At 53.4% G+C, this 12,131-nt stretch overlaps 3 protein-coding genes across 3 annotated transcripts; all 3 read left to right on the top strand.

Moving 5' to 3' along the window:
* Positions 1–3,830: 3,830 nt before the first annotated feature.
* On the top strand, positions 3,831–5,971 carry PG994_001324 (uncharacterized protein; the record flags this gene model as incomplete). Its single annotated transcript, XM_066852733.1, is given in 5 exon segments — positions 3,831–3,852; positions 4,056–4,690; positions 4,720–4,872; positions 4,890–5,432; positions 5,465–5,971. 5 exon segments carry the CDS (start codon positions 3,831–3,833, stop codon positions 5,969–5,971), a joined length of 1,860 nt encoding a protein of 619 aa, XP_066720874.1.
* Positions 5,972–6,931: 960 nt separating this feature from the next.
* On the top strand, positions 6,932–7,348 carry PG994_001323 (uncharacterized protein; the record flags this gene model as incomplete). Its single annotated transcript, XM_066852732.1, has 1 exon — positions 6,932–7,348. One exon carries the CDS (start codon positions 6,932–6,934, stop codon positions 7,346–7,348), a length of 417 nt encoding a protein of 138 aa, XP_066720873.1.
* A 2,642-nt stretch (positions 7,349–9,990) lies between these two features.
* Positions 9,991–11,456, top strand: PG994_001322 (uncharacterized protein; the record flags this gene model as incomplete). The annotated part of the gene is made up of 4 exons (XM_066852731.1): positions 9,991–10,167; positions 10,258–10,362; positions 10,438–10,829; positions 10,931–11,456. Coding segments are annotated over 4 exons (1,200 nt in total), but the record flags the coding sequence as incomplete, so codon positions are not given.
* Between the last annotated feature and the right edge of the window lie 675 nt (positions 11,457–12,131).

The raw sequence follows: 12,131 nt of genomic DNA, 5'->3' as shown, positions 1-12,131 counted from the left end.
GCTTAGATCCGGCTGACAGCTGAGGGCGACCGCGCTTCTGGTCCCAATGGAACCGATTATACTGTATAATTGCCCGTTCAGCGACCCAGAGTACAGGTAACAACAGTCCCATGGTTCGTGAGATGGTTTGTGAGTTGACGTAGACCCCTGCCAACTCAAAATCGGAACCTTTTTGGGTGTTCGGTGGGTACGCCGCCAGCCTTTCGAGCTTCTTTCCATCAAGCAAGCTGGAAGCAACTGCATTCACTAAGCCCTTTGAAATCCACTGCGTTATTGTGATGGACAGATCTCCACGCTTGGCTCCGTGGAGAAAGAGCAATTGTAGCTCGGGGGTATGGTGATGATAAGCATGTGACGACGTATGTATGCATCCCAAGCCCGACCGCTATCATGCCTATCGTGAAAACCACGGTACATGTTACTACGGTAAAGACTGTAGGGAATATGTCACATGTAGCTGATTCTTGGTGCTGGACACGACGTTTTGCCCTTCCTCCCTGCCATACAAGGAAAGCCGACAAAGAGGTCAGCGATGAAGCCCGCCGGCATGTTCGTGATACGGTATCACCGGGCTGTAAACAGGCCCATGGATCAAGCAAGTACATATTATCACACTCCATTCTTACAGTCAGCTTGGTCGGTGCATCAAAGAGCGGCCATTTGGGAGTGCGGGAAATACTCATCTATGAGGGTAGGAGCACATTCCGTAAAGGAGCGGCGTTCATCTGGTGCAATCTGTATGCAGCCTGGTAGGTGGCGGATACCATTTCATATCTTGATAAAGTACCTACAGACCTCTGTAATATATGGAAAACATAGAACGCCATATTGGAAGCGTACGAAATAGTCGATCCAGGACAGTAGAAAGATGCGCTGCATGGGTGCGCTCGACGTCGCCGAAACGGCAAAGACGACCTGTACGTACACTGGCTCATGAAAAGGCTATACGCGTAACCATAATTTAAGAGTTGGCCTGCACAGATTCGCAGACAACGCGGGCTCGCAATATCCCATATCGCAGTCCGGTAACATGCTGAGTCTTGCGGGACGAAATGTGGCTTTCATGGTTGCATACTAGAAGCCTTAAGCATAGTTCCCATTTCCAATGAACACACCATGAAGGTCACGTGGGCTTTGCAGAAAGGGAGATGTAACCAGTTCTTCTAGAAGAAGAAGAAGCGTTGCCGGTGCTAAGCAGATGCCAAAAATATCCGCTCCTTGGAGTACAAGACTCAGCTGGCTGCATGCCATGTCCAGCCGCTATTATACAGTAGCAAGGAAGACATACCCAATGCATTCGCTTGGGGCCTCGGAGTACTGCTCGGAGGTCTGCAGAAGTGTCCAGCCCAGCGAACCACCTGCCACACTGGCATTATACCCCGTCCAGTATAGACGGTGGACATACATATGTACCTGACACGCATATGCAGGTCCCAAGGATGCGCAGTTCGTCCATCTGGGCCACGAATCAAGACACAAGGTAGTATCGGTATCATGCCTTATGAACCTCACATATACAGTTGACCAATCGGATATAAGCGTAAGTAGGATCTACTGGCAGGATTATGGAAGCAAAAACACCTTGCTCGCTGTCAGTCTGTGTTCTGCGATCCATGGTTGGATTCCATATGGGCTGTCCGGACCCCTAAAAGGGTGGTCGACGAGAGAACAGTTCCATCAGACGGTCGCAAGCCGCCAGCCGCTTTGCCCGAAGACCCGGTAACGATACTACATACATGCTCTTCAGGGAGGTCAATGCAGTATGAAATCGGCCCAAACCAACTTATGTAACCAAAGCGACGGGAACATATCAGTATATCGCAGGCTCCGACAGCTCGGTAAGAGAACCCCTTAACACTCGGACATATTACATCCAAGACGGGTGATGACCGAAGCGATGACACGCTGGGGATTGTGTTCTCTCACAAACAGGTTTGATTGCCGGGGGTGGCATGCTTCCCCGTCTGCCAAAAGACTTCCATCGGCCACGACATTGTCACCGCCAGTTCCGTTCGAGACAAGGGGTGAGGAGGAGACGGACATGAATAGTCGAACGGCATTCCTCAACAAAGTATTGCTGTCAGATTGGTAAGGGCCCGCACCGCCAACAATTTTCCATATTTTGATAAGCGATTTCCTGGGTTCAATTCTATGTACACAGAAATGTAGTCTGAGGGTTGTCGGCGGATACTTACCACGGCAGTACGGACTTCCCCCAAACTCGGAAAGCCTTGTTGTATATCACTTGACCTGAAAAGCCGTTAAGCCAGGCAAATTAGGCCGGCTCCTAAAGAGTCTGAGAGTATTGCTCCAATATCAATATCAGCTCGAGCTAGTGCTATTATATCCAGGAAACGCTATCACAGATGAAGAAAGGAGAACTTATCTGACACGCCTAATGCAATCTCAGCCCACTTGTTGAAGAACTGCAGGCAAGGATGGCTAGAATTCCGCGGCGGGGTTTGAGGCACGGAACCAAAACGACGAACTGATCAGCTATTGTGCAAGTAAGTCTATTGATCCTCTTCCGCTTCCAGCTTGCCAAGTTCTCGCTCTTCTCTTTCTTCCACTCCCCCGGGCCCTGCAGAGAGCTGAGGTGGAAGAACGTGAGGGGCCTCCACTTTGCGCCTATCATGATTCATCGCAAGCCGTGTAATTACATCTGAACATCTTTATCATCAAGACCAGGGGCGAAACTCAGCCTGGCAGGCTTGACGACGATGTGGAGGACGGAGTTGTCTCCTAAAGAGTAGTTAGATGTCCCCAACGGGCAGCGGGATCCACTGCCGGAACGGGAAAGAAGCTAGGTTAGACTACTGGTCTCAACCCCTGAGCCCCAGCAAGCATGAACCAACAGGCATGCCTTGCGCTAGTGATGTACCCGTTCAGCGTTGCACCGGAGCCACGCTCCGACCAGGGTGTCTGGAGATTGCATAAAAATCATCACAAGTGCCGTTCAGCTGCCGAGAGTCCGAGACTCTCAGGAACGAGTCCGCCTGTTCAGCGTTACATAGTGGTAGGTAGGTAGGAGCATACCTCAGACTAAGATCAGGTGCTACATACGGCCTGTACGATCCTGCTGCCTATCAAATCTGACTTGGATAGACCGCAAACGGCCGGAGGTTAGTAAGAATGGTTCGTGATGCCTCTTTGCAGACTATTTGAGGGCCGTGTAGTGGTGGGTCGTGAAGATCTTATCTCAACCGAGCCTGCCAACCAGTATTGTCCTGAGAGCGTTTATTCAGCAGATCTGGGGCTGCTTACTGCAAGTATCCCACAAGCGAGCAGATGATGTGCAGTCTTTCGCTGCCAAACCCTACAGGGCACCAGGCACCAGGCACTGCTAGACAGGTCCGCATCACAGACGCCCCTTTAGGTTCATTAAAGACCCGTAGGCAAGCAGAAATGGCAAACGGTTTCCGCATATTGACGAACCGAGGCGGGTCGCGTGGCGAAAAATGGACCGATTTGGGACAAGCTGCTCTTGAGCATCTCCTGATCAATGCAGCCAAGTGAATGCTCTCGCTTCTCTCGCTTCTCGGCAGCCTCAAACCTGGCTTCTGCCCCTGACCAGGCGCAGTACGTGGTGCGTAGTACGTACTTCCTCATATGGCACAGTAAGGCAAGCACGCTTTCAGCCTAGCATGCGGTCTCGTGCGGAGTCTCTCCTTGCAGGCACACACCACTAGACCGCGCAAGAGAGGCCATGGGAATTCGAGGGGATGCAGGGAATGGGGCTCGAGGAGATTAGATGCCATACCATCCCGTAGAAGGCGTATAGTCACGCCAGAAAAGGATGCCACTGCGGCCATATTCGCGATTATATATAGATGTCGTCTTGGCTTACCTCGAGTTGGCTTCTCTTCTCTTAGCCAAGGCACTTCCTTAAGTCAAGAGCAACAGCCTCACCTCAGTCATTCCTTTTTGTAAGTATACCACCACAGTCAACGCCGGATCCTTGCACGGCAAGAGCCGTACGTCGATGCAGATGAACTCCTGCTAACTCCACTCCAGTGAGCTCTAGTGCCAACTATGTTGTTCAACAAGCTATTCAGCCTCATGGCTGCCGCTGTGCCCTCTGGCCGCGGCAGTCGACCTCGACGGGTACGAATACGTCGTTGTCGGTAGCGGTGCTGGTGGAGGTCCTCTCGCCGCCCGCCTGGCCATGGCCGGCCACAAGACCCTCCTGATCGAGGCCGGTGACGACCAGGGCAAGAACATCAACTACACCGTCCCGGCCTTCAACGCCAAGTCCTCCGAGGACGAGCACCTGTCCTGGAACTTCTTCGTCCGTCACTACGAGGACGACGCCAAGCAAGCCCGCGACTACAAGACCGTCTACGACCTGCCCGACGGTGGCGAGTACATCGGTCTCGACCCTCCTGAGGGTGCCAAGCTCAAGGGAACTCTGTACCCTCGTACTGGTACCCTCGGTGGCTGCACTGCCCACAACGCCCTGATCGCCGTCTACCCTCACCGGTCTGACTTCGAGTACATCGCTGAGATGACCGGCGACAACAGCTGGAGCGCCGATAACATGCGCACCTACTTCGAGCGCATGGAGGACAAGAACTACCTCGGGGCAAGGCATCAACGATGGTCACGGCTACGATGGCTGGCACTCGATCAGCACCGCGCCCCTGTCCATTTCCCCTGGGCGACCCCAGCATCATGTCCATGCTGTTTGGCGGTGCCTTCGCTCTCGGCAACTTGACCAAGTCTGTCTTTGATATCGGAACCCTGCTCGCCGGTGATGCCAACGCCAACACCGAGAAGCGTGACCAGGATCCCGGCTACTACCAAATCCCCATTTCAACTAAGGACAACACCCGCGTCGGCTCGCGTGAGTTCATTCTCCAGGTCCGCGATGCCGTCAATGACGACGGCAGCAAGATGTACCCCTGGACGTCCGCATGAACTGCCACGTCACTAAGGTTACCTTCGACGAGAGCGTTACCCCTCCCCGCGCCACCGGCGTTGAGTTCCTCGACGGTGCCCATCTCTACAGCGCCAGCCCTCTGTCCCGCAGCGCCAAGCCCGGTGTCCCCGGCTCTGCCAAGGCCTCCCGCGAGGTCGTCGTTGCCGGTGGTGTCTACAACTCGCCCCAGCTCCTGAAGCTCAGCGGTGTCGGCCCTGCCGAGGAATTGAAGAAGTTCGACATCCCAGTCATTGCCGATCTGCCCGGTGTTGGTACCAACCTGCAGGATCACTACGAGATCTCGGTTCAGGCTCGTCCTGATGATGACTGGGTCGCCTTCAAGGGCTGCACCTGGCAGGGAGATGAGAACGACCCGTGTATCGAGAAGTACGAGAACCCCGGCCTTCTGGGCGACCAGGGCGTCTACGCCTCCAACGGTCTCGCGGCCACCATGTACAAGAAGAGCAGCACCTCCGTCAACAACGACTGGGATACCTTCGTGTTCGGTGGCCCCGTCAACTTCCGCGGCTACTTCCCCGGCTACAGCATCAATGCCACCGGCGAGCACGACTGGTGGACCTGGGCCATTCTCAAGTCGCACCCCGCAACACTGCCGGCGGCGTCACCCTGCGCTCTGCTGACCCTCTCGACATGCCCGACATCATGTTCCACTACTACTCCGAGGCCAACGGCGAGTACAAGAAGGATCTCCAAGCCATGGTCGAGGCCGTCGGCCTCGCCCGTGACGCCTTCGCTCGGCAGCCCGTCAAGGTCACCGAGGTGATGCCCGGCGCCGAGGTCCAGTCGCAGGAGGATCTCGAGCAGTGGATTCAGGACATCACCTGGGGCCACCACGCCTCGTCCACCTGCCCCATCGGCACCGACGCTGACCCCATGGCCGTCCTCGACTCGGCCTTCCGCGTCCGCAAGGTCCAGGGCCTGCGTGTCGTAGACGCCTCAGTCTACCCGCGCATTCCCGGTACCTTCACCGCCGTCTCTACCTACATGGTGGCCGAGAAGGCGGCTGATGTCATGCTGGCCGAGCTGAAATAGAGCGAGCGAGCAAGAACAGCAGCCATGTGGCAGTCTGCACCTGACTGTCTGGTCACGCCTGGTTGTTAGCACAACAACAACATAGTTTTAGATTTTGGTCATTTTTACCAGCCAGCGACAACAACATACATACCTAGTAATAATGATATCTCTGATACCACCCACAATCAATAAGATCGCGCCATTCATTTCACCCACATTGTTTCAGCTCCATATATTTATCGATGATGTGCTGTTGATTGACGCAAGTAACATGACTCGCGGTTCGGAAGACGGCGAAGGCGGATCGTGGGACTACCACGGGAGGCTCCATAATCACCCACCATATTGCTACCTTTGCACGCTTTGCTGTGCCTCGCCGATGGCTCTTGCGCTGTTGGAGGCGTGGAAGCTTGGCTTTGACGTTGTTGATGAGGCTTCAAGGCCTAAACCCCACTGCACGCCGTCGCATTGTTGCTGTCTGGTTTGTGGGGCCGAAACCCGTTACACTGACTAGATCGGTCGGTCTCTTTGTTAGAATCGTATATCCGTGAGACCCATTCTCACGAAACGAGATAAAGTAGAGATGGTAAAAGTGAGGATATGACGCTTGGCCACGAATATATTAGTTCATCACAGATCAGGCCTACATATTTGCAGGACATCGTAAACATTCCCAAAATAGTCGGCGCATGAACAAAAGTGCTTTTGTCGCCTTTTTTTCTTCGTCATTTTCTTTCTTCAGCGCTTGTCACAATTCAAAAGCCCTGGCAAGATATTAGCCCGTGTTGAGATTGCCATAACTGATCCAGACTCATGCAAGGGTCAAGGTTATTTAGGTAGGAAGCTTGGAAGTTGAGGGTGCCGATGATCCCCAGGGATCATCTTGTTACATGAGACGTGAACGGCTCGCAGACAGGTGTCAGACGGTTGTAGGTGACGGGCGACAGGGGACAGACCGCCACGTGGAAAACAAACAAGATGAGACGGCAGCTGTCTCCCTACGAACCAGCCCAGCAACACCCAACTGCCGCCTTCTGTGCCGCAACAGATGCCGTTATTCTCCCAAATAAAAGGTTCTGTTGGACGGGCATCTTGTGCAAGAAGCTTCCAACTGCCCACGGGACCACGTGGAAAAGAAACAAGATGAGACGGCAGCTGTCTCCCTACGAACCAGCCCAGCAACACCCAACTGCCGCCTTCTGTGCCGCAACAGATGCCATTGTTCTCCCAAATAAAAGGTTCTGTTGGACGGGCATCTTGTGCAAGAAGCTTCCAACTGCCCACGGGAATAAAAGACGTACTGCGACTTGGCAGTACGAGCTATCGTCAACTAGGGCGGCGGAGTTGAACCAGAACCACAGCAGCGACGACGAGATCCACATATTGACCGAGTAGCACGCAGGTACTGGAGCAGGCAGGGTACCGGGTATTGCGCAGGTTCAGACGGCAGGCATCGTAAGACCGAACGCCTGGGAACGCGAGGGAGCGAGCGAAATCTCTAATCAGGTAATCTCCATGTACGGGATGATTGATAATCTTCTGCTCTACTCCGTATACTCACCTGAAACACAGACTGGTAAAGATCGTCCTTATTTTTCGCTTGTATTCATTTTTTTTAATCTGCGGGCGTTTTCACCTTGCCTGCATGTGTATGTCCGGCGTGCAGTAGTTCGCAACGAGGATGCGGGCGGGGGTTGTTTCCTGAAAGCCGTTCCACACGTTGTTCGTCGTCGATAGTCATATCGACCTGCATATTCTGAGACACATTCCGCAGTCTGGACTAAAACAAGAGTCTCGAGCTCTCATCCCCGTTAGAACCGTTACTGGCGACGAAATACTAACCCGATACAGAGTAGGCTCCTAAGATAACATACTGGCTATTTTAAATCGCATAACCGTTGCACTGCTAGGATCACCATCGCATTGGTTATCGATGATTAGCACAACGTCTCTGGAGCAGAAAACGGGCTGCGCCTCGGCAGCCGCCCGTCTTACGATTTGTTCAATAACATTGTTCACATATAGATATCAGAACACGGGAGAGGGAAGATGCAGGTACCCGAGCGCACAGCAACATAAACCGACATAAGTGGAGATATGAATCTATAATATCTCATTGGCAATGTTCATAACAGCAACTGACCGGTCAGAAGAGCCATGCCCACTTCTTATGCTGAACCTGTGAGGGCACAGATGTACTTGCATACGTTCTGCATACGGACGACAGCGGTGACCTGCCAAGGGGAATATATCATGAAGGATAGGAGTAATCTGATATGCCGTTAAAATGAGGGACAGGCGTACCGGACGAGTCTAGCCGGTCTTGTAAGTGTCTCGCTGCTTACTCGTCCGAGTTGGGTATCACTGAGGAGATCTATATTGGTGTCAGATTATGAACTACACTGCAGCTGAAAAAGAACCACGCAAGCCACGATGTAGGCCCAGTAGCTTGCCCGTGCCGACCTGGTCGCTACGCAGTCAAGTCCCTCATCCCCTCTTTCCTCCCTTTTCCGCCCTTTCCCGCCCCGCCTGCCGCCTGCTTTTCCGTCCAGATGAACAGGAACACGATCAAATCGGACTTTGTTACTCCTTCCTCCCTGGTTTATTCTCTGGGCTTGGCTTTAGTAACAGAGAAGAAATATGTCGTAGCGGAGGCTGCGGAGCATTCTTCCAACTAGTGACAAAATTCCAATTCCAAAACCACTTCTGGCTGCGCCTGTTGGTTCCCACTGCTATCCCCACTTTGCCATGAGGTCGCCCGGGAACCCCCCCCCCCCTGTATCTTGGCCTGTCCAAATCTTTGGGTAATGAGCCCGCCTTTCTTAGTGTAGCTGCCTCGCTCTTTTTCTCTCTCGGCCGTTATATTTCCTTCCTGGGTATGGCGTGATATGGGTAAAGCATACATGGTATGCGGTGCAGTTGCTGCCATTGCCGGCAGAGACTGTCCGGCATGTAATGTACGCATGTGCAAAGAGTGGCCTGTGTCTCGACTGTGCCTGCGTAAGTGCCGGGCTGGGTTTCCGAGATGGACACCAAACACGAGGTGAAATTCAATATCAACCCAGTTCTTCTTTTTGGAGACCTTCCACCTCTGCCCCCCTGCATATGCACAGTGATCTATGTTAGGTTTGTGAAGAAACACCAAAAGCCAAGAAGCAGAGATGATCTCGCTCTGGCCAACAACAGGCGAAGACGTCACTACTACGTGTGTAAATCCGTTTGTCGTTTCGAAACCCTAGCCACGTTGTAGTAGCAGAAGTGTATCCAGGTGGCCTCTGATTTACATAGATGCCCCCTTCACTAATGAGAGGTTCCATCATTAGATGACCGGCATTCCCGGTATACCAGAACCACCTGCCGAGGCCATGACCGCTGTTCCTCCACAACAGCCGCATACAGGGACTGTTGTGCGCGTCGTCTGTCTGGAACATGGAGAAGGGGGAGAAGAAGAGGGGGCGTCTACATGTACTTGCAGGAGGCCCAAGCTACAACATACTACCTCAATACAACAAGACGAACCTGGTCTTGCTCAAGCTCTCGGCTCTCCACAACTGCTCATTAGGAAAGAATGTGGTTAATCTGGAAATTCCAGACGGAGCGGGTAGCCACCCGGTGCACATTTCCTTATCCACACACGAAGGGTCTCCGGCCTGTCCATTTTGGTCGCAGGTCACAGCGTGGGTGGCCAAGAGCAGGTAACATCGGGGGCCGCCTTGCTGAAAGAAGAACATATCCCCTAAGCATGGTCACTTTGCTTGCTTCCTGCATGAAACTTACAAACCACTGTCTTATCAATATATGTGCATATCCCCGCTGTGACGAGATTAGATCCGAGATCTTGGTTCTTATATCTTCAGTTGAATGCCGCTGCTCGAAAGTTGGTTCTCGTTTGGACCCCCTTTCTGGAAGGTCTCATCGACAAGGTAGCACCCGAGGAATACGGCAAAGAGGGCATCATCATCAAGCATATTACATGTCGACGACGTAACGGCGGGACCTAATATCTTATCACGACAAACCACCTTACATCCCCAGAGAAGCTTATCGACGACGACAACATGGAAGCCCCCGTCCCAAACAGAGGGCCGCAGCTCCTTGGCGTCGACGTCGCCTTTGCCGTCATGGCTCTGACCGCATGCATACTGAGAGTGTTTACGAGGACATTCATGGTGAAGGCTTTTGGGGTCGACGATATCCTCATGGTGGTATCAACTGTAAGTGTCGCCGTCTCCTAGACGAGTAGACATACTCGGGCTCCCTCGGGGGAAAACTCCCCAAAACGTACGATTCTAATCTCGGATCAGGCCTTCTTCCTGGTGTACGCCTCTTTCTCCATGGCCGGCGTGCATTTCGGAACCGGTCATCACCACAAGGACTTGGAAGTGCCGAGTATCCAAGCAGCAATGAAGGTGAGTCCCGACTTATTCCCTTTCCCAACCAGAGAGGGAAAAAAAAAGGCAGCTTGTGCTGACGACAAACCGTAGTGCTGGTGGATGTGTTATCTCACATATACGTGTTCCATGATCACTTCCAAGATCTCCATCGGCATGTTCCTGCTGCGGATAGCCGCCAAGAAGATTCACCAACAAATCATCTACGGCGCCATGGCAATCTCCGTCGTCTCGGGATTGGCCTTCTTCTTCGTCACCTTGTTCCAGTGCAACCCCTCGCCTTACTTCTGGAACCGATATGTGCCCGGAGAACCTGGAAGCTGCATCCCCTCCGACGTGATCATCGGGCTCGGGTTTCTGTACACCTCGTTCAGTCTCCTATCCGACTTTACGTTCGCTCTCCTCCCGGCCGTCCTCATCTGGGACCTCAAGTTGAAGCAGAGAACGAAGTTTGCCATCATTCCTCTATTGGCCATGGGTTGCGTGTAAGTTTACCTCCATCACTATATCCGAAAGGGCTGCGTGCACGGCAGCCGGGGGATAGATATCGGTTCGAACGGTGAGACTGACTCCACCCTTCTCACAGTGCAAGTTGCGCCGTCGTTGCTCGTTACCCCTACTTGCCTCGACTCCGCGAGGTCGACGACTTCCTCTGGGCCACCGTCGACATCGCCATCTGGTCGACGGTGGAGCAGGGCCTCGCCATCACGGCCGGCAGCCTCGCGACGCTGCGGCCCCTGTTCAAGCACATCGGCTACAGCCTCGGGCTCACGACGCGGCCGGCCGACTACGGCCCCAGCGGCGGCACCCACGGCGGGTACGCGAAGCAAACGCACCCGTCGGCGCACGGGCGCAGCCGCAAGATGAGCCGCAGCGGCGTCGACAACTTCAGCAGCCGGTCGCAGTTCTCGCAGCTCGACGACGAGGCGCGCGTCGGCAGCTCCGGCGCGCCGTCGATCCCGCTCTCCAAGGTCGAGGTGCGCATCACTGCCGGCAAGGACAAGGACCGCCTGCGCGCGATGAGCGAGAAGAACGAGAGCGAGGAGGAGCTGAGGACGGGAAATCAAAAGGTGGTGCAGCCCATAAGTTTCGTGTCCGACGAGCACCGCTAATCCAGGTGAGATTATAGACGTGGAACAAGAGCATCATGCGCACGGTGCAGATCTCCTCCCAACGGGAAAGCTTCGATGAACTAAGGGGTCGTCACTGAGTACGGCTTCTTCCTATCCTTCAACCAAGGAACCTGTCATTACCGTCGCCGTCCCTTTTCCTGATTCGGTCTTGCCAGCAGCAAAGCGAGTAAGGAGAGGGAGCTTCGTGGATGCAAACGAAAAAACAGACAAAAAACGCCAACATGGGCCACGTGGGTGAAGGGCAGCGGCTTGCCATCTTCACATCTTGTAAAAATTTCATCTGTAACTATAGGTTTTTTTTATTGGGTATCGTCATGGCTATGACATTCTTTGGTTGGAAAAACCCTCGTATCGGATGGACCTTTTTGAGGATAGCTATATGAGTTCTACGCTACCTGGCAGCATGTTTATGAGAGCGAATTGATCCAGCTTTTTGGAAAGCTATACGTACATCTTTTAATCAATCTTCATTTCTCCAGTGACTGGCTGACATTGCTGATGTCGGGGGCAAGTTGATGAGCGTCCATTCCATCGTCGCGTTTGGAGGCTGTCTTGAGACCAACCCGTATCTCGTCATCTCCCCATCATCGATCGGTTGCTTGCCAACCCAAACCAGGCCAGCGCAAGTCACGATAAACGGCCTGCCACCTCAGT

Source organism: Apiospora phragmitis (genome assembly GCF_038363925.1).
Source record: "Apiospora phragmitis strain CBS 135458 chromosome Unknown utg000002l:1.0-5516284.0:1.0-5523493.0, whole genome shotgun sequence".
In the NCBI taxonomy this organism is placed as follows: Eukaryota; Fungi; Ascomycota; class Sordariomycetes; order Amphisphaeriales; family Apiosporaceae; genus Apiospora; species Apiospora phragmitis.
This window is presented reverse-complemented; position numbering and strand designations above follow the sequence as displayed.